The sequence below is a fragment of the Leucoraja erinacea genome, chromosome 4 (genome assembly GCF_028641065.1).
Source record: "Leucoraja erinacea ecotype New England chromosome 4, Leri_hhj_1, whole genome shotgun sequence".
In the NCBI taxonomy this organism is placed as follows: Eukaryota; Metazoa; Chordata; class Chondrichthyes; order Rajiformes; family Rajidae; genus Leucoraja; species Leucoraja erinaceus.
In genome coordinates, this window is record NC_073380.1 from 7,563,302 (window position 1) to 7,585,346 (window position 22,045).

Consider the following 22,045-nt stretch of genomic DNA (forward strand, 5'->3'; position numbering starts at 1 on the left):
ACCCATTCCAATTTACTTCTGTGCTTCGGGATTGCAGGTGTAGATTGCAATTCCAATTCACGAATAAAAGTACCGGGATTTCTGCTAATGCTTTCGAATGAGAGTAACTGAATAGGAGCTCATATTCTTGGTTGAATTTTACAAAGCTGCTTGGGTATAGATGTACTGTAAGCAATACAAGATCCAGCTATTAAGATTGACAAGCCAGTGCACCAAGAATTTAGTGGGTAGCAAGACTAAATCATGACATTGTACAAAATCATTTATTTTGCCATATTTCCTTTTGCTCAGATTTGCACTGCAATCTTGCACGCATTGTTGCACTTATTGTGTGGGAAAGAACTGCAGATGCTGGTTTAAAGCGAAGATGGCACATAATTCTGGAGTAACTCAGCGGGACAAACAGCATCTGTGGAGAGAAGGAATGGGTAATGTTTCGAAGGGTCTCGACCCAAAACGTCACCCATTCCTTCCCTCCAGAGAAGCTGCCTGTCCTGCTGAGTTACTCTACAATTTTGTGTCTATCTTTGTTGCACTTATTGTTGTATTTGCCAGTACTCGTGTTGGCTTCACGTGAAGTAGGATTTTCATTGCACCCTGGTGTGTATTGTAATAAACTGATTTGTACCGTTCAAAATGAGTTGCAGGAACCAAGGAACTTGGGACTACGGGAGCACAAATCAGTGGTAGGGGCTGGGCAGTTGAGCACATGTTTTAAAAGGCACATACAACATGGAGCTTTACGAACAAAAGCTTGGAATATCTCTATCTATCTATCTATCTATCTATCTATCTATCTATCTATCTATCTATCTATCTATCTATCTATCTATCTATCTATCTATCTATCTCTATCTATCTATCTATCTATCTATCTATCTATCTATCTATCTATCTATCTATCTATCTATCTATCTATCTATCTATCTATCTATCTATCTATCTATCTATCTATCTATCTCTCTCTCTATCTATCTCTCTCTATCTATCTATCTATCTATCTATCTATCTATCTATCTATCTATCCTATTACTAAAACTCTCATCTTGTCCTCTTCCGGTTTGTGTTGTTTTAAAATTAGCACAAAATATCGCTAGGATTTTTTCACCACCTTACTCACCGTTCTCCTTTGCTTGTAGAGGTATACAAAACCCTTGGGGAAGGAATAGATCGGGTAGACACACAAAGTCTGTTGCCCAGAGTAGGGGAATCAAGAACCAGAGAACATAGGTTTAAGGTGAGGGGGGAAAGATTGAATGGGAACCTGAGGGGTAACCTTTACACACTGAGTGGTGGGTGTGTGGAACGAGTTGAGGCAGGCACTGTCGCAACATTTAAGAAACATTTAGACAGGTACAAGGGTGGGACAGGTTTAGGGGGATATGGGCCAAACACGGTGTAGAATGGGACATCGCTCCCCTTTCCTAGTTCTCCGACCAGCCTGACCGCTTGATTAAATGTTATCTCTGTATGCTTCGTTGTCACCTTCTCCTAGCTAAAAATGATCTATTAAAAAATGTCCTGGACCCTTCATCTCTTTTGATGTCTCGTTACACCTTACACTTCCTCATCTCTGTGTCTCCCTCTCCCCTGACCCTCAGTCTGAAGATGGGCCTGGACCCGAAACGTCACCCATTCCTTCTCTCCAGAGATGCTGCCTGTCCCGCTGAGTTACTCCAGCATTTTGTGTGCATCTTTGAAACAGCCTGTTTGCCATTTGGTGAATACGTAAGAACAACCTGGACTTCATCTTTATGAACTTCCCCTTGTTATTATTTAGAATTATGATCTTAATTGTATTTTAGTTTTAGTTTTAGAGATTGCGTGGAAATAGGTCCTTTGGCCCACCGGGTCCGTGCCGCCCAGCGATCCCCGCACATTAGCACTATCCTACACCCACTAGGGACATTTTTTACATTTATCAAGCCGATTATTAGCCCTGTCCCACGGTGCAAGTTCATTCCAAGAGCTCTCCCGACTTTGCCCTGATTCGAACTCGGAGATTTACGGTAATGGCCACTCGACGGTACTCGGCTCTCGTGGACATTTTTCAACGTGTTGAAAAATCTTCACGAGTCTTCCTGTGCTTACCTGCCATTATTGAGTCTTCCCGAGTACCTGGCGTTAGCGTTACTAGCCGCTGAGAGACGTCCCGAGCTCCGACGTACCCGCTACCTTCATTCTCCGTGGTTACCACGAGTTTGATTTTTTTTAAACCCGGGAGAGCTCTTGGAATGAACTCGTACCTTGGGACAGGGCTTTAACCTACAAACCTATACGTATTTGGACTGTGGATGAAAACCGAAGATCTCGGAGAAAACCCATGCAGGGGAGAACGTACAAACTCCGTACAGACAGCACACATAGTCAGGATCAAACCCGGGTCTCCGACGCTGCAATTCGCTGTAAGGCAGCAACTCTACCGCTGCGCCACCGTGTCCGCCCTCTGCTCCACCATGACAGTATTTAATAAACAGTTCACAACTACAATGTTTTTCATCGTTGCGTTGCAAGTAGGAATTGCATTCTTCCATTGTCACTACATATGACAATTAACCACTCTGCAACTTTCTTGAACTCTCTCTTCACTTTATTAATAGTCATTATCCTGTATTATGGTGTCGCTATCCCATAGTAGTGGTGGCCTGGTTCATTGAAACAACTATATGAACAAAGGAAGGCTCGGACCGGGATAACACGTGTGGAACTGGTCATTCTAATTTTCTGAAGGAGAAGAAAAACACAAATATGAATAAATATATTATAGAACTCAGTTACGGGCAATGTGAAAACAAGAATTGATCATCCCAATATGTCAAAAAACTCAACAGAATACAAATCACAAAACAAACCTGGGCCCCCACTTGGACTCCCACTATTTTACCCCTCAAACCCCTCCTCCCTGCTACTTATCTCCCCCTGACCTCACAATCCACAACTATTCAAACCTGTCTCATGTCGAATGTTCTTATCTCTGGCATTTCACAAGTTCACAAGTTGTAGGAGTAGAAAATAGGCCATTTGGCACTTGGAGTCCACTCCACCATTCAATCATGGCTGATCTCTGCCTCGTAATCCCTTTTTCCTGCCTTCTCCCCATAACCCTTGACACCTGTTCTAATCAGGGATTTGTCTATCTCTGCCTTAGAAATATCCACTGACTTGGCCTCCACAGCCCTCTGTGACAATGAGTTCCACAGATTAACTACCCTCTGTCGAAAGAAGTTCTTCCTCACCTCTGAATAAGCAGCCTTTAATTCTGAGGCTGTGACCTCTGACCCTAGACTCTCCCAGCAGTGGAAACATCCTTTCCACATCCACTCTATCTATGCTTTTCATTATCCTGTAAGTTTCAATGCCTCAACCTTCTAAACTCCAGCGAGTACAGGCCCAGTGTTGTCAAACGCTCATCATATCCTAACCTACTCATTCCTGGGATCATTCTTGTAAACCTCCTGTGGACCCTCTCCAGAACCAGCACATCCTTCCTCAGATATAGGGCCCAGATTTGCTCACAGTACACCAAATGCGGTCTGACCAGTGCCTTAGAGTTTCAGCATTACATCTCTGCTTTTGTATTCCAGTCTTGATATAAATGCTCGCATTGAATTTGCCTTCCTTACTACCGATTCAACTTGCAAATTAACTTTTTGGGAATCCTGCACCAGCACTGTTCCAACCATCTGTCTGTCAAACTACTCCCCCTCCACCCCCACCCCCACACTTGTGTCAACCTATTGCCTGCCATGCTTTGTCCTCCCTCTCCCCTTTTCCAGCTTTCTTCTCCTCCCTAACAATCAGTCTGAGTTATTTCAACCAAGACACATCTATTTCCATTAATGTTTGACGCAAAACATTTTACCCGTGTTAGATCAACAAACGTCACACATTCAAGCCATGTGTTGAGAAAACTTTTTCCACATACAGCACACTTGCTCGCATTTTCCAATATCTTTTTCACTTCCGAGTAATGTTTAAAAATGGAATTTATTGTATTGCTCGTCATCTCATCCATGATATATCTTGCTGTAATCTCCTTCGACGAAGAAAGAGAACATGCAATTAGGAGAGCGATGATGGAATAACACAAGAGACTAATAATGTGTATTTGAACGAATGTGTGGAGCAGCAGGAGATAGGTGAGATCCATTGATCTTATAGAGCTATACAAAATCGTGAGAGGAATAGACTGGGTAGGCGCACTGAGTCAATAGACAATAGACAATAGGTGTAGGAGTAGGCCATTCGGCCCTTAGAGCCAGCACCACCATTCAATGTGATCATGGCTGATCATCCCCAATCAGTGTCTCTTGCCGAGAGTAGGGGAATCATGAACCATAGGTTTAAGGTGAGGCGGGAAAGATTTAATATGAACCTGAAGGGTAACCTTTTCACGCAAAGGGTGGTGGGTGTATGGAACGAGCTGTCAAAGGAGGTAGTTGAGGTTGGTGCTATCGTAACGTTTAAGAAACATTTAGACAGGTGTTTAATGGAGTTTTTGGTTTGAAATGATTGATCATATTTTGAAACAACATACACTTATCTCCGAAGAACCAATTTAGCACCTTATCCAAATTATATCCTCCTGCTCCTTCACTCAGAAGCCTGACATAAAGTGGCCAATAGTTTTCTAGTGACCCAGGTTCGAACCCGACAACTGGTGCTGTCTGTATGGAGTTTGTATGTTCTCCCTGTTACTGCGTAGGTTTTCTCCGGGTGCACCGGTTTCCACCCACACTACAAAGACCTGTAGGTTAATTGGCTTCTGTAAATTGTCCCTTGTGTGTAGGACAGAACTAGTGTACAGGGATTGCAGGTCTTTGCGCACAGGGTGGGCCGAAGGGCCTATTTGCACGCGGTATCTCTAAACTAAACTAAACTTAAGCTACTGTATGCCATGAAAACCTATCACATTGAGCTGACTTTTCCGCAGAATTGGTGACTGTTTTATAGCTTCAATTCCTCATGAAGCTAGTTGTCATTTAGTTCATAAGTTCATAAGTTCTAAGAGCAGTATTAGGCCATTCAGTCCATCAAGTCTTCTCCGTCATTCAATCATGGCTGATCTATCTCTCCCTCTCAACCCCATTCTCCTGCCTTCTCCCCACAACCCCTGCCACCCATACTAATAAATAATCAGTCGATCTCCGCCTTAGAAACATCCTTACAAATCATTGTACACTGTCATTGTGCAACACCAGTAAAGATTGGAACAATTATTTTGGGGGAAAGAGCGGGGGGGGGGGGAAAAAGTGAGAATACCAACTTCCTAAAAAGAAACACTTCCTTCCCTGCACCACCCCTAACTCAAAGTGTATTAAATATAGTAGGAAATTTAGCAAATATGTGTTTTTGTTTTTATAAAGGCAAGCCTCTTGCAGAGAATTTTTGTCTGGATGTAATTTAAGCTAATCACCAGGGGGGTGAAATGTCTAGAACATATGCAGTAGAAAAAACATGTTTTTCCTTCAATTTCAAGGCTTGCATTTATTTGAATATCTCTCTTGTCTCGTTCCCTTAGGTGCTAGTTTCCATTTTTCTGTTTCAAATTAGTGATTTGTAATAATGCCTCGAATATGTTCCCGGCTCGCCACACTTGCAAGGCCAAGATACCGCTCGGCACGGATAGGCAACGTTCCGGGTCAGGATCTTTCTTTGGTCTGCTTGCAGTTGGAGGAAGAAAGTTGGACGAGAGCCTGGCAAGTGATAGGTGTATACAGGGGCGGCACGGTGCTGCAGCGGTAGAGTTGCTGCCTTACAGTGCCAGGGGCCCGGCTTCCATCCTGACTATGGGTGCTGTCTGTACGGTGTTTGTACGTTCTTCCCCGTGACGGTGTGGGTTTTCTCCAGGGAGTTCCGGTTTCCTCCCACATTCCAAAGTCGTGCAGGTTTGTAGGTTAATTGGCTTTGGTAAAAATTGTAAATTGTCAATAGTGTGTAGGATAGTGTTAGTGTACGGGGATCGCTGGGCGGCACGAGCTAAGTGGGCCGAAGGGCCTGTTTCCCCGCTGTATCTCTAAACTGAACTAAAAAAAGGTGAGTGGGGTTTGATTGGCAAAGGCCAGAAATGGAAAAAAACAAAAGGTTAGGAGATAAAGGGAGAAGAGGGATGAAATATTAAGCCAGATGGGGGGGGGGGGGGGGGGGAGGGGGGGGGGGGGGGGGGGGGGGGGAGGAGGGGGGTGGGGGGGGGGGGGGGGGGATAGTGTGAGAAATGGGTGCACATCCAGGTGTGGCTCAGGGGAGAGAGAGAGGAAAAAAGTTAAGGTGGTGGTGGTGGGGTTTTGGTCAGTTAGTTAGTTATCTTAGATTGGAGAATTCTATATTCATACCATTGGGTTGTAACCTACCAATGGTTGTTAGTAGAATGTGAGGTGTTGTTGCTGCAGTTTGCGTGTGGGAAAAACCAATCCTCTTCCATGGTCAGAGTGAGGCTACACGAAACTGGAGGAGCAACACCTCATATTCAACCTAACAATATGCACATTAAATTCTCCAATTTTAGTTAACCTAATCTACTTCTTTAGTCCATCCCCCTCCCCGCTAACTCAGCTGGACTTATTTCTCCCCTTCCCCCATCCACTTCTACCTATATTCCTTTCTCTATCCGTACAATTCGCATCTCTCCTGCCCTTATCTTTCACCTTTTCCCTTTTTATCTCTGGCCTTTATCCAGCCATCTGGCTATCAAAAATAAAACCCTTGCCTGTATCCACATGTCAGTCAGAAGAAGGGTTTCAACCCGAAACGTCACCCATTCTCTTGCTCCAGAGATGCTGCCTGTCCCGCTGAGTTATTCCAGCATTTTGTGCCCACATGTCATTCGCCAGGCTTTTTCCTGCTTCTCATCTCTTCCAGCTTTCTCTCTCCTCCAACCCACTACAATCACAGTCTGAAGCAGCGACATGTGCCGATCCTCATGTCCCCAGAGGTGCTGCCTGACCTGCTGAGTTACTCTGGCTCATCATGTGCTTTCATTTATATTTTCCATCTCACATAAATACTTGCATCCCAATTGGGCAGCTCACAACTCACAAGTATGAATATTAGCTTCAAGTAGCCCTTGCATTCCCTCTCTCTCCCACCCTAGTAGCCTTGCTAGTTTCACAGTTTGTATCCCTTAATTATTACCACTTCCACAGCCACCAATGGACCATTGTGGGCTCCACCTTCCTTGAGTAGAGTGCAGAATGTCTACACTAGGGTTGCTGAATTCAAGTCCTACGTTTCAGCAACTCCTGAAAAACTGGCCAAGGAACTGAACACCAGATTACAGGAAATGTAATTGATTTGTGGCAGAAATTGAACGAAAGTATTCTGCAATGAACACAATGAATCTGCAGGTGTGTGTTTTCACACGTCTATACCTTTTGCCTGTTGGGAAAGAGGAGAAGAGGGAGTGGCCAGGGTGAGGTCATTTGATTGTGCTGCTGGCTTTGCCGAGGCAGCGTGAGGTATAAATTGAGTCTATAGAAGTGAGGTTGGCTTGTTTGATGGTCTGGGCCTATCCTATTTATGTACCTGTCTAATGTTTCATAAACATTGCAAGAGCCTCTGCTAAACGTTGCGATAGTACCTGGACAGTAATCTGGCAGAGCAAGTGAGGTGTCATTTTAATGAGACGAATATCTTTATAATTGCATTCCAGCAGGTTACACAATAATGCTGAAAAGTAACCACATTATATCCTCATAATATACAAACAATTACCTGAAGAGATAAAACTTCATTTTGTTGTGCTGATGAAATCAGATTTTTTTCCAACAGTGGATTCTGCTCATAGTAAAGTTCATCCAATTTCAGCTCCAACAACTTTGGAATTAAAAGTACAAAATTAAGAAAATATTGTTGTTTGCTATGATGAATGTTTTATTTGATGATGGTACACATCAGTATGGCACCTCTAAAAAGTTCAAAACTAGATTTTTAAATGTTTAGAATTTTTTAATGTTATAGAGTAAGTGAGTCCTACAGCATGGAAACAGGCCCTTCGGCCCAACTTTCCCAAAATGCCCCATTCTCATTAGTCCCAACAGCCTGCATTTGGTCCATATCCCTCTAAACCTGTCCTATCCATGTACCTGTCTCAATATTTCTTAAACGTTGTGATGGTACCTGCCTCAATTGCCTCCCCCTCAGTTCGTTCCATGCACCCACCACCCGATTACCAAACAATTAATAAAAATCTAATAATAAAACATGAATCAAATTAGGCAGTCTGGCCTTTGACCAACAATCTGTCGTAGACACCAACAACAAGGAACGATATCTGTATCGCCACCTTTTTGACAACTGGAAAAGCATTAGTGCGGCACGGTGGCGCAGCAGTAGAGTTGCTGCCTTACGGCACTTGTAGTGCCAGAGCCCCGGGTGCTGTCAGTACGGAGTCTGTATGTTCGACCTGTGACCTGCGTGGGTTTTCTCGGAGATCTTCGGTTTCCACCCACACTTCAAAGACGTACAGGTATGTAGGTAAATTGGCTTGGTATAAGTGTAAATTGTCCCTAGAGTGTGTAGAGTAGTGTTAATGTGCAGAGATCGCTGGCTGGTGCGGACTCGGTGGGCCGATGGGTCTGTTTCCATGCCGTATCTCTAAACTAAACGAGACGATGATTAGTATAAAAGAGAATGGAAGTAGAGGCAACAAATAAACAACATTAATTTTTCATAATATGTAACAAAATGTTTCTTTAGCCTTCAATTTTCCTTTCTCCATATCTGAATTGTTTATCATTTAAAGGTTAATTGGCTAATTGGCTTGGTATAAATGTAAATTGTCCCTAGTGTGTGTAATGTGCAGGGATCACTGATCGACGTGGACTCGGTGGGCCAAAGAGCCTGTTTCGTGCTGTATTGCTAAACTAAACTAAACTGCAAATCATCAGGAAGGCCCACTCTTGAATTGGAGGATTGTTACAATAGCATTTTTTGTACATTAAAATGAAAGTGAACTGGGGATTAGAACGCTTAAGTTTCAAGGATCTGCATAAGTCCAAGAGACGAGACAGATTGAAAAATAGTTATATTCTACGTCTTGCCAGTATGCAGCCATTTTGCCTGAAGTAGGAGAAGCGGGAAGACAAGGAAGATAAGGAGGATAGCAGGAGGACAATCAATGCAGATGATAGAGTGAAGGGGAGGAGGAGGTAAAGAACGCAGGGAACAAGGGTGAAGAAGTGAAGAGGCTGAGCTACAGGAGAAATATGAAGACTGTGGGTGATAGAGAGTCCCATTTTGATCTGCTGAAAAATTGCAGTTAATTGGCCTTCAATTTAGTTGATTCAATTTGGCATTATCATGTTCACTAGTTGTCAAGTTATAGGAGTAGAATTAGTCCATTTGGCCCATCGAATCAACATCCGCCATTCAATCATGGCTGATCTCTGCCTCATAATCCCATTTTCCTGACTTCTCCCGTTCTCATCAAGAACTTGTCCATCTCTGCCTTAAGAATATCCACTGACTTGGCCTCCACAACCCTCTGTGGCAATGGGTTCCACAGAGGTCAGAGACTATTGTGTCAGAGACAGTGGTAGTCTGCACCACATGAAAGAACTGGCCAAAATTCCAGCTTAGGCTAATAAGTAACTACATGAAAGTATGAAGTTATAATGCTATAGCTACTGTGGGGAGAGGGTAAGTAAGAGAAGCTCACTTAATCAAGCTTAGGGCACAGTGGTCGAGTTGATGCCTTACAGCGCTAGAGACCCCGGTTCGATCCTGACTACGGGTGCTGTCTATACAGTTTGAATGTTCTCCCTGAGACCGCGTGGGATGCCCCGGGTGCTCCGGATTCCTCGCACTTCTCCAAAGACGCACAGGTTTGTAGGTTAATTAGCTTCGGTAAATATTGTAAACTGTCCATGGTGTGTGGGATAGTGCTTGTGTACGGGGATCACTTGTCGGCACGGACTCAATGGGCCTGTTTCCATGCCGTGTCCCTCTACTCCAGTTTAAATTCCATTTGGAATATTTTGGAGGACCAGGAAACCAAGAAACTAAACTAAACTAAAGCTGAAGAATGGTCTCGACCTGGAACGTCACCTATTCCTTTTCTCCAGAGATGCTGCCTCACCCGCTGAGTTACTCCAGCACTTTGTGTCCATCTTAAACTAAAGCTGCATTTTACCCAATCAAGACATATTATAGATGAGGGAGCCTGAAGAAGGGTCTCGACCCGAAACGTCACCTATTCCTTCGCTCCATAGATGCTGCCTCAACCGCTGAGTTTCTCCAGCATTTTTGTCTACCATCGACGAGGGAGAAGTTGGATTTGAGAAGGAGGGTTAGATATGTGAAAACCATCACCTGCAATAATCCCTGCCTGCTGCTAGCCAAAGTAGAGAGCGAGATTGCTTTGTCAGTACAACATGAATAAATAGTAGTTGCCTAGAGACAAGACATTAAATTTAAAATTATGCAAAGCGGCCAGACGTGAATGAAACAACAAACCAGCAAATCATTGCATGGCAGTGAATTCTCCTCCCGGCTACTGAGACAATGGAATTGACTGTTGCCAGCCTGTTGTGGCTTCCAGCCACTCTGCACCATTTTGTCTTGTAGGAAAACAATATGCTGGTAAATATGTTGTAATGTGTTTCCATTGCTGAATAACTGTGCATATGCTGCGAGCTTTGGGTGTCAGCGCTAGTTCTTAGATGTGGAGCTATGAATCAAAATTTCTTGTCATTATTAGACATTGACTCCATCTACATTTCATGCTGCAAGGGCAGCAGTCTGTTCAGGGACCAGTGATTATAAACGTTGGGGAGGGGGGGCATTTGCAGTTGTATGAGACATCGGCGAGGCCACATTTTGAGTGTTGTGTTCACTTTGGGGCACCATGTTATAGGTGAGATATTGTCAAGCTGGAAACGGTGCAGAGGAGATTTACGAGGATGTTGCCAGGACTCTAGGGCCTGAGCTTTCGGGAGAGGTTGAGCAGGCTGGGCCTCTATTCCTTGGAACGCAGGAGGATGAGAGGCGGTCTTATAGAGGTGTATAAGATCATGAGAGGAATAGATCCAGTAAACACAAAGAGTCTCCTGCCCAGAGTAGGGGAATCGAGAACCAGAGGACAGAGGTTTAAGGTGAGGGGAGAAAGATTTAGGTGTATGGGATGAGCTGCTGGAGGAGATAGTTGAAGCAGGTGCTATCACAATGTTTAAGAAATATTTAGGTAGGTACATGGATAGGACAGGTTTGGAGGGATATGGGCCATATTCAGGCAGGTGGCACCAGTGTAGATGGGACGTTGGCCGGTATGGGTAAGTGGGCCAAAGGGCCTGTTTCCACGCTGTATGTAACTCTATATATCTACCTCTGTGTTTGCAAATCGTGATTTTATTTTCAGCATTAAAATCTTCATCGTTCATAGTACCAATTTTAATTTTGTTTTAGACACAACAGAAACCAAATATCTACTCGAAAAGCTTTGACAAGTTTGGTATCGAACACAGTTGAAGCAGGTACTATGGCAATGCTTAAAAAGCATTTAGACATGGGGATAGGATGGGTTTAGAGGAATATGGGCCAAATGGAAGCAGGTGGGACTAGTGAGATTGGACATGTTGTTCGGCGTGGCCGAAGGGCCTGTTTCCATGCTGTATGACTCATGGACTAATTCTGTTTTTTTATTCTCCCCTCTTTGGTACCAATTTCCCCAAATTCGGCAAGAACTGACAGCAGCCAATTATTGGAATTGGTCTCCTACACATCTTTGAGATGTAGGGCGGAAACCAAAGTAGCCAGAGGAAAGCAACATGCTTACAGAGTGAAGACGCAAACTCCACAGACAGCACCGGAGGTCAGCATTGAACCCAGGCCACTGAGGCATCAACTCTACCACCTGTGCTGCAACACTGCCCTCTGGTGGTCATAAGGATTAGATCAAATGTGTTAAAACAATGTATCATAATTGTATTTAGGGATTAGGATTTACCTTTGTTGGAAAGATAGTTAACAGATTTCCAGCCACATCGAGAACTTTTAAATTGCATAGTTTGCTCAATTCCTAGAAAATTGACACAGTAGCAAAAGTTACTTTCTTTACTTCTAGAAAACTAGAAAACAACTGGTCTTTCTTTTTCCCTTTATAAATAATGAACAGCTTCACAACATAATTTAACAGGATTTAACAGAAATCGCAGAAGAGATTCACATTCGACTAAATGTCTAGTTTCAAGGCTGAAAATATTTTATTTGTGTACAAAAAAATCATGTACTTTTAATTATTTTATTGAGCAGTGATAATTCAGCTCTTGTAATAAAATTAAAAGAGAAGGCAATAGAGATAACCAGGGACAGTTTCTTCCCAGCTGTCATCAGGCAACTGAACCATGCTCTCAACTAGCGAGCGATCCTGAGCTACCAGCTAACTTATTGGAGACCCCCGGACTATCTTTAATCAAACTTTACTGGACTTTACCTTGCACTAAACATTATTCCCTTTATTCTGTATCAGCATGGCGCGGCGGTAGAGTTACTGCCTTACAGCGCTAAAGACCCGGGTTCGATCCTGACTACAGGTGCTGCCTGACGGAGTTTGTACATTCTCCCCATGACCACGTGGGTTTTCCCCGGGTGCTCCGGTTTCCTCCCACAGGCCAAAGATGTACAGGTTTATAGGTTAATTGGCTTTGGTAAAAAAAAAATCGTCAATTTTCCCGAGTGTGTAGGATAGTGCTAGAGTATGGGGATCGCTGGCCGTCGCAGACTCGGTGGGCTGAAGGGCCTGTTTCTACACAGTATGTCTAAAACTAAAACTGTACACGATGGACAACTCGATGGTAATCATGTATAGTCTTTCCGCTGACTCGTCGGACAACCGTGGCAATCGATGAGTCGAATTTGCCCCTTGTGGCCAGAGTTCTGGAAGTCCAGCCTAGCCGGGTACCATTGATGACTTCCGAGGCCAGTATCTTGGCCCCTGGGTGGCCTAGGTGGACCGTTTTGGAACCGTTCGATTATTCTCAGAGGCCCTGACCTCTGCTGGTCCGGCAAAACAGATAATCCTGCAAGGCTCTGGAATCAAGCGTGCCGGAAAATAGGTGGTGGACGTATATGGAACAGGTATATTTACCACTCAGGAATAAATCACAAACAGAGGTTTTTGACAAGTGATCCAATTTTTTTTTCAAGATATCTTCACAATGGTTATTAGCTATGAGTGACTTATATAATTATATTTAACAGGCATTTTATTTGGGATTTGACAAACATCATGTTATACATACTAGCTAACCCAGTTGATTGATTCCTCACATAATGCATCAAATCAGGGCAGGAGTACATATCCTAAACAGACATGACTGAAAGAGTGCTGTTTTGCCAAGACTTGCCAAATTCTCAACTAAGACATCACGTCAAGATCTTGTCAGCCGGCTCAGGTTGACAACATTCTCTCATTGTGAAGTCCAGGTTCAGAAACAGCTTCCTCCCTACAGCAATCAGGATATTAAACACCACAAATAAGCTCTGAACTACATAGACTTATTATTTGCACTATTGTTGTTGGTTTGTTTTTGTATTTGTGTATGTATATACATGACACACACACTGAACTTTCCTCATTTATTATATTGTTTACACTGAACTATGTTTACATATTCTGTTGTGCTGCTGCAAGTAAGAATTTCTTTGTTTTATCTGGGACATATGACAATAAAACACTCTTGACTATGATATTGTTGTTAGATTTACAAGTTTAGCTTTGTTTAGTTTAGAGATGCAGCACAGGCCCTTTGGTCCAGGGGTCCGTGACGACCAGCAATCCCCATACACTATCGCTACCCTACACACTAGGGACAATTTACAATTTTTACCGAAGCCAATTAACCTACAAACCAGCACGTCATTGGGGTGTGGGAGGAAACCGGAGCACCTGGGGAAACCCCACGCAGGCATGGGGAGAACGTACAAACTCCACACAGACAAGCACCCATAGTCAGGATCGAACTCAGGTCTCTGGCACTGCAAGGCAGCAACTCTACCGCTGCGCCAGTGTGCCACCTTTCAGCATGCCCTTCAGCGATGTTGAGTCGCTCCCAAACTTTGCGTTCTACTTATTTTGCAGTGACATCAGAAGAACTACACAAACCTAGGAAAACTAATGCATCAACTTTTTCCATGAAGGAGCAAAACAAAAGTTGTGAGAATCCCTGTGGAAATTAATGTTAGTCAGAGACGTACATATGTAGTAATGCTCTTTCACAATAACTTACTTCTGGAAGCTCCTCGATTTGGTTTCTTGGCAGAGAAAGCTTCTTTAGGTTAGTCAAATATCCAATATCATGTGGAAGTAATCTAAGGTTATTGTTTGCTAAGTGCAGCTCACAAAGATGCTGCAGGAGACAAAGTTTGTTCGGAATGCTACCCAGTTGATTGTTGTTGACGTAAAGATACTTGAGTTCCAACAGCCTGCAACATAATAAAACAGTGAAATAGTGGCACATTCCATAAATAAAATATTCTTTACCAGGGATTATTTGAGAGCTAAACTGAGACAAAGCAAATTGAAATGATGTTGTATTTTAAGTGAGAGTTCCCCTGCACCACCATTCAAATTCAAAATGATTCCACTTCAAGGGACAATAAAGCCTGATGTGGTTTACATTTAATCGAATATTAACTAATTTACACCAAGGTGGCGGTAAAGTGGCATAGCGGTAGAGTTGCAGCCTTACAATGCCACAGACCCGGGTTCGATCCTGACTACGGGTGCTGTCTGTACGGAGTATTACATTCTCCCTGTGACCACATGGGTTTTCTCCGGGCACTCTGGTTTCCTCCCACACTCCAAAGACCTGCAGGTTTGTGGGCTAATTGGCTTCGGTAAAAATTGTAAATTAGATTAGAATTAGAATTAGATTCCTTTATTGTCATTCAGACCTTTCGGTCTGAACGAAATTATGTTGCCTGCAGTCATACACAGAACCAATAAAAACAAAACATACAATAAACACAAATTAAACATCCACCACAGTGAGTTCACCAAGCACATCCTCACTGTGATGGAGGCAAAGTCTTAGTCTCCGTCTCTTCCCTCCTTGTTCTCCCTCTGCGCTGAGGCGATCGATCCAGGCCGGAGATGCCGCCCTCCAGTCCAGCGGACCTCCGTGGTGATGTCGCCGCCGCCGAAAGCCGGAAGCTCCGAGACGGCCCGCCACAGCATCAGCTCCGGGCAGCCGCCCCAGCTCCAGGCCGCCGCCCCAGCTCCGGGTCCCGCAGTCTCCGCTCCGGGCCGCCGCCCCAGCTCCAGGTCCCGCAGTCTCCGCTCCGGGCTGCTGCCCCAGCTCCGGGTCCCGCAGTCTCTGCTCCAGGTCGCCGCCCCAGCTCCGGGTCCCGCAGTCTCCGCTCCAGGCCACCGCCCCAGCTCCGGGTCCCGCAGTCTCCGCTCCGGGCCGCTGCCCCAGCTCTGGGTCCCGCAGTCTCCGCTCCAGGTCACCGCCCCAGCTCCGGGTCCCGCAGTCTCAGCTCCGAGTCCTGCTGCATCAGCTCCAATTGTCCCTAGTGTGTAGGATGGTGCTAGGGTACGGGGTGATCGCTGGTCGGCGCGGACTCGTTGGGCTGAAGGGCCTGTTTCCGCACTGTATTTCTAAAGTTTAAATCAGCGTTTCTCAACCGGGTTTCCCTGGAACGCTAGGGTTCCACTAGAGGTCGCTAGGGGTTCCGAGAGAAATAGTGATAAATAGGCTAATCATATGTAAATGCATTTTTGAGTCAATTTTGTGTTTAAATTCATATTCGTAATTTTATTTTACTTCGGAGTCACGTGAGTGACTTCGTGAAGAAGCCCGCTCAGGGCGCAGGTGCGGCATTACGCCAGCAAGTGCAACAGCGGCGGCAGCTGGAGTCAGGCTCTCCAGCTGCACTTTAAAAGCGCACTTTCAGGTAAGTGAAGGGTGCGTTGGGAACGGAGCGAGTAGGAGTTGGTTTTTGTTTCAGGAAAACATGTCCCAACGCAAGAGACTCGCGACCAGAGCTGCCCGAGCTTTAACTCCGCCAGAGGAGTCTATTCCAGCGGGGCAGCAGCCAGCGGCACTACCGCTGGAACAGCGGTTTGAGATTCCTCAGACCGAGCCGGGCCCAGTCACGCCAGAGCCTACACGGCGGGCTGGGAAAGCCACCTGTAAAACTAACCGGCCGGTCGATTCCGATTCGTCGGAGGAGGACATGTCCACCCCCAAGCTGGGGAGAGACAGCCGCTTAAGCAGCATCATGCAGCTGCTGGAGGGGATGGTCTACCGGGAGCAGCAGCGCTCTCGGTCAGACAGGACAGGCGCCCCCTCCATGGTGCTGAGTCCGGCACCCCCCTTTGCGACCTCGGACCAGGACTGGGAGGTCAGCATCGGTGACCAGGAGCAGGCTGGTCTGAATATGGGGCAGGCGGAAGGTACCGACAAAGAGCAGGGTGTGCAGGAAGAGCTGCTAGGGGTAGTAACACGATTCGTTGCTACCCCACGGGTTGGAGCACCACTGCAACCTAGAATGGCTGCAAGTATCAATCATCTATCAAATAAGCCATTGCAGGAAAAGGTGCTCGCCCAAGTGCTGGACGAGCACATCGCCCCGGACAACTGTGAAGCCCTGAAGGTCAAGAGCCTCAACCCTCAGATATGGGGTAACGTGGGTGGACCTATCCGCACTCAGGAGGTCAAACTCCAGCGGGTACTTCGCCTCCTGACGGCGGCGATAACAGCATACGCACGGGGAGTCGAGACCACAGAAATGACAGCTCATCAACAGGATGTCTTGGCGCTCATGTGCACCACGCAATATGAGCTGAACAATCTCAGGAGAGATAACATTAGGCCGGCACTGAATCCTAAATTTGCAGGATTGTGTAAGGCTCCCACTGTAGAGACCGACTCATTTCTTTTTGGACAAGATTTAAATAAACAACTGAAAGAAATGGAGGAGGCTTCGAAAACCTTTAGCCTCATGAGGGCAACACCGCCAGCACCTGTACCGAAGCTGTTTATAACACCAAGGCGGCAGCACACCGCTGCATCCACCAGTCGGCATCATCCATATGCGACTGGTCAAAGCTTGGGGCCGCACTATCCCCAGAAACCTTTTTTAGGTCAGGGCCTGCAGCGGACCCCCTGGAAAATGCGCCTCCCCCAAACATCGCCAGCTCGTCAACAGAAAACATTCAAAAAGAGAAAACCTCAACCCCGCCAATAACCATGGAGGTAGGTGGATCTGGTTCCTACCCGCATATTGTGAATAAGGGTGAATTACTAACAGGGGGAAGGTTACACTTATTTAAAAAAGCATGGGGGAGGATCACAGATGATAAATATATACTTAATAGTATTCAAGGTTATAAAATAGAGTTTATTTCGAGTATACCGCCAGTTCAACACATGCCTAAGAGGACATTTGTACTCTCCAACAAACAACAACTGGAGGGACAAGCGGAACTGGTAAGGCTTATAAACAAAGGGGTCATAGGAAAAACTATTCATGAGCCCTTGGAATTTGTTTCCAATATATTTACTAAATGTAAAAAGGATGGTGGATGTCGCATCATCATTGACTTAACATCCTTGAATGTGTTTGTTAAGTATATACATTTCAAAATGGAAACATTTGCGACTGCTAGACAATTGATTTTCAAAGGATACTATATGGCCAGCATCGATCTCAAAGATGCTTACTATCTAGTACCGATACATAAAGATTATAGCAGATATCTTAAAGTTATCTGGATGGGGGAGCTTTGGCAGTATAAAGCACTGCCTAATGGGCTTACTTCAGCTCCAAGACTATTCACTAAAATATTGAAGCCAGCCATGGCAATGTTAAGGAAACAAAACCATATAGTCATGGCATATTTGGACGACATCCTCATAGTTGGGAAAACTATGGAATTGGCTGTAGCAGCAGTATCAGCTACAAAACAGCTCCTAGAAACTCTAGGGTTTGTCTTACATCCAGATAAATCTAAGTTAAATCCATCCACAATTATGGACTACTTGGGGTTCACAATTAACTCAGTCCAAATGACGATTACCATGCCAAGGGAAAAAATGATTGCATTAACACAATCATGTGAAAACTTAAAAGTAAAGAGAAAGCCAACTATCCGACAAGTGGCTGCAGTAATTGGGAAAATGGTAGCAGCTTTTCCAGCTATCCAATTTGGACCTTTGCACTATCAAAATTTGCAAAGAGCAAAGATAATAGCATTAAAATGGCACAGAGGTCATTATGATCGGATTATGACTATACCCCCTGAAGCAATAGCAGAGCTACAGTGGTGGATTCAATATATTTGGCATGGTTATAGTCCTATAGTTATCACTAATCCTACGTTAGTAATCCAAACCGATGCTAGTGCTCAAGGCTGGGGAGCAACTAACTCCATATCCAGCACAGGTGGTAGATGGACTAACTCAGAATCCTCATTACTATCTACACTGGGCATTAACACTTTGGAAATGTTGGGCGCCTTTTATGGTTTGAAAGCATATGCTTCTGATATGCGTCACTTGCATGTTAGATTAGAAATAGATAATACAACGGTGGTGGCTTATATTAACCATATGGGCGGCATCAAATCTTTATCATGCGACAAATTGGTTAATATGATTTGGCAATGGTGTGTCGAAAGACATATTTGGCTTTCAGCTACCTATCTACCAGGTAAGCTAAACATAGTGGCGGACACCAGGTCACGGAAATTCAATGATAACATCGAATGGATGTTAAATCCTAAAACATTTGCTAAAATTGTAAAGCAATATGGGAAGCCAGATATAGATTTATTTGCATCAAGACTGAATCACCAACTACCAGTCTATGTCGCGTGGGAACCAGATCCGGAGGCAGCAGCGGTAGACGCTTTTACGTTAGATTGGGGAAAGTTTGTGTTTTATGCTTTTCCCCCCTTCTGCCTCATTAGTCGGGTGCTTCGAAAAATCCAGACGGATTCAGCGTCTGGAGTTTTGGTGGTGCCCGACTGGCCTACACAGCCATGGTTCCCAATTCTCCAGGACATGGTGGTGGAAACACCTATGGTATTCCCCAGTCATCCAGGGTTACTGACTCACCCAGTATCAGGCATCAGCCACCCATGCCACAAAGATATGAATCTCCTGGGTTGCAGATTTTAAACCGACCTTACCTGGATCTGGGGCTATCGGAACAAACCATCGCCACCATGTCAGCATCCCTACGGATATCCACGAAGAGGCAGTACCTCACCTGCATCAAAAAATGGGAAACGTACTGCCAGAAAACCGGGATTGCTTATAAAACGGCCACAGTAGCGGATGTTCTGGAATTCCTGGCAGACTTACATCATCGTGAAGATTTGAGCTACAGTGCCATCAACACGGCACGTAGTGCTCTTTTCAATTACCTCAAACCTGCGGGACATCAGGCCATGGGAGCCCATCCGCTGGTGGTAAAACTGATGAGGGGCATATTTAACAGCAAGCCCCCCACCCCGAGATATACAAAAATCTGGGATGTCAGTGTTGTACTAACATACCTTCGGGACAGACCACCAGCCAGATCTCTCAGCTTAGAGCAGTTGACTTTAAAAACACTCATGCTCATGGCGCTAGTATCTGCACAGAGGGTCCAGTCCTTACATAAACTTCGACTGGACAACATGGACACTACATCAGATCAGATCACTTTCACTATTCAAGGTCTGATAAAACAGTCCAGGCCAGGAACATCAAACACGCTAGTGGCATTCCGGGCATACCCACTAGAGCCACGATTGTGTGTGGTGACCCACATAAATATTTACATAGACACTACCCATAACATCAGAGGAAGTGAGAGAGCCTTATGGGTCAGCCACAGGAAACCACATGGCAGGGTAACAAGTCAAACCATTTCAAGGTGGTTGAAACAGGTTTTGGAAGCTGCTGGAATTAACATTAATCTGTTTAAATCTCATTCCACCAGGGCAGCATCCACATCATCGGCGGCCAGAATGGATGTGCCTGTGGACTTAATCCTCAAGAAAGCAGGATGGTCACGGGAAGCCACATTCAGAACATTTTATAATAAACCGTTGGTGGAACCTGATATATTTGCAGTCAGCATTTTAGAAACTGCAAATGTTTAATTTAAAGCCCGGGGGAGCTATTTTTTCTTTTGTTATTGTTAATAAATACCGTTTTGTTTTCAAAACAGATTCATTGGTTGATTACAATAACACTTCCTTCCTCAAGAGCTTTCGGTAGTGAGTGTATAAACTGTTACACGGTTTGAAATCACAGAGCTTTGAAATCTTCACGAAGTCACTCACGTGACTCCGAAGTAAAATAGTAAGATTAAACGAGAACTTACCAGTTTGAAGTTTGATCTGTATTTTATGAGGAGTTACGATGAGGGATTACGTGCCCTCCGCTCCCACCCTCATTACATGGATCAAACCGATAAATTGATGTCTCTTTGTTCTTTACTATGTTACTTCAAATACGTGTCTGTCTGTGATTCCACACCGCTGCTTGGAAGCATGCCGCACCTGCGCCCTGAGCGGGCTTCTTCACGTAATCCCTCATCGTAACTCCTCATAAAATACAGATCAAACTTCAAACTGGTAAGTTCTCGTTTAATCTTACTATTATACATGTACGGCATGTTTAGCAACTTCTATTTAGCATATTTAGCGACTTCTATACGGCGCCAGTGTGAAACGGCCTTTAGTGGTCAGTGGACAGGAGCTGTACAGGAGTGTATCATCGTGACTCACTCGAGTACAGACGCATGCACGGTTTCCATCAGTCTTGTCTGTGCTTCCTGGCATGCAGGTATAGACCCTCATTCACCCACGTTAATTAGTAATTTTTACCCATCATTTAGTGATTTTATATGAATTTTTTTAATTTAAGTATGTTTATGTTTATTTTTGTTAAGTTATCAAAAGTTTATTTATGTATGTTTTTGTTAGTTTATGAAAAGTTTATGTGTGTTGTTTTCTCTCTCTCTCCTTCTCTCTCTCTCCTCCAAAGTTAGTTCTTCTGTTTGCCTTTATTTGCTTCCGTTTTGAACAAGCAGTTTGATTTCAGTTTTTTTTTGCATTGTCAATTAACTTGAGAAAAACATAATTTATTTTTTGCTTAAACCAGTTATCAAAAAAATATATTATGTTTGCGTTATGAACTTTAAGTTTATGAAAGAGAAAGAAAGAGATTAGTAAAGATATATAATCATTTTTAAGTAGGAGTTCCCTGAGACATGAAAATTATTTCAAGGGTTCCGCAAGGGTAAAAAGGTTCAGAAACTCTGGTCTAAAGTAAAGTAAAGTCTCGTGAAAAAAAGTCAAACTTTCTGAAAATGAATTATCAGGAGCTTTTATTAATTGGAGATTCAAGAATTGGTTAACCATGCACATTTAAGATTCTCTATAGTTTAGTGAGTGTCTACACAAAACAGCACAAAGTGCTGGAGTACTCAGCAGGTCAGGTAGCACCTGTGGAGGACATACTATAGATAGGTGACATATTAGGTTGGGACACTCCTTGAGACCCGCCACTGCTCTATAAAGTATATTGTAGTTATCAAAGCCAGAACGTCCAAGACTTTATTTCAAATAAACGTTGTCATAGTTAAACCAAAGCAGCAAACTATCTGGTAAGGGTTAGGATTACATCTGAGTTCCCAGACTATTCAGAATAGACAATAGTTGTATGAAGATGATGGATGAAGTCAGCAATACGCTATTGGCAAAGCTGGAATTACGTATGAAGGCATCATAAATTCACAAATTATAGAAGCAGAGTTCAGCCCATCAAGTCTATTCTGCCATTCAATCATGGCTGACCTATCATTCCCTCTCAAACCCATTCTCCTGCCTTCTCCCCATAACCCCTGACACCCATACTAATCATAAATCTGTCAATCTCTGCCTTAAAAATACCCAATGATGGCCTCCACAGCCTTCTGTGGCAATGAATTCCACAGATAAAGACATTTTTCCTCAATATTTTTCTTTCTAAAAGTACGTCCTTTTATTCTGAGGCTACGACCTCTGGTCCTAGACTCTCCCCATTGGTGGAAACATCCTCTCCACATC

General features: G+C 44.2%; 1 protein-coding gene across 10 annotated transcripts in view; it reads right to left on the bottom strand.

Moving 5' to 3' along the window:
* Positions 1-845: 845 nt before the first annotated feature.
* lrrc69 (leucine rich repeat containing 69) overlaps positions 846-22,045 on the bottom strand; it is a 37,747-nt gene continuing 16,547 nt past the window's right edge. Inside the window, exons 4-8 of one of the 10 annotated variants that reach the window (XM_055633605.1) lie at positions 14,223-14,418; positions 11,942-12,013; positions 7,711-7,812; positions 3,926-4,036; positions 868-2,724 (exon numbers count right to left, since the gene is read on the bottom strand). In XM_055633605.1, coding sequence (XP_055489580.1) covers positions 2,614-2,724; positions 3,926-4,036; positions 7,711-7,812; positions 11,942-12,013; positions 14,223-14,418 — 592 coding nt within the window. In that variant the 3' untranslated portion in view covers positions 868-2,613. Of the gene's footprint in view, positions 2,725-3,862; positions 4,037-7,710; positions 7,813-11,941; positions 12,014-14,222; positions 14,419-22,045 lie in introns of all 10 variants that reach the window. The other 9 variants (XM_055633604.1, XM_055633603.1, XM_055633610.1 and 6 more) reach the window with 9 other exon arrangements.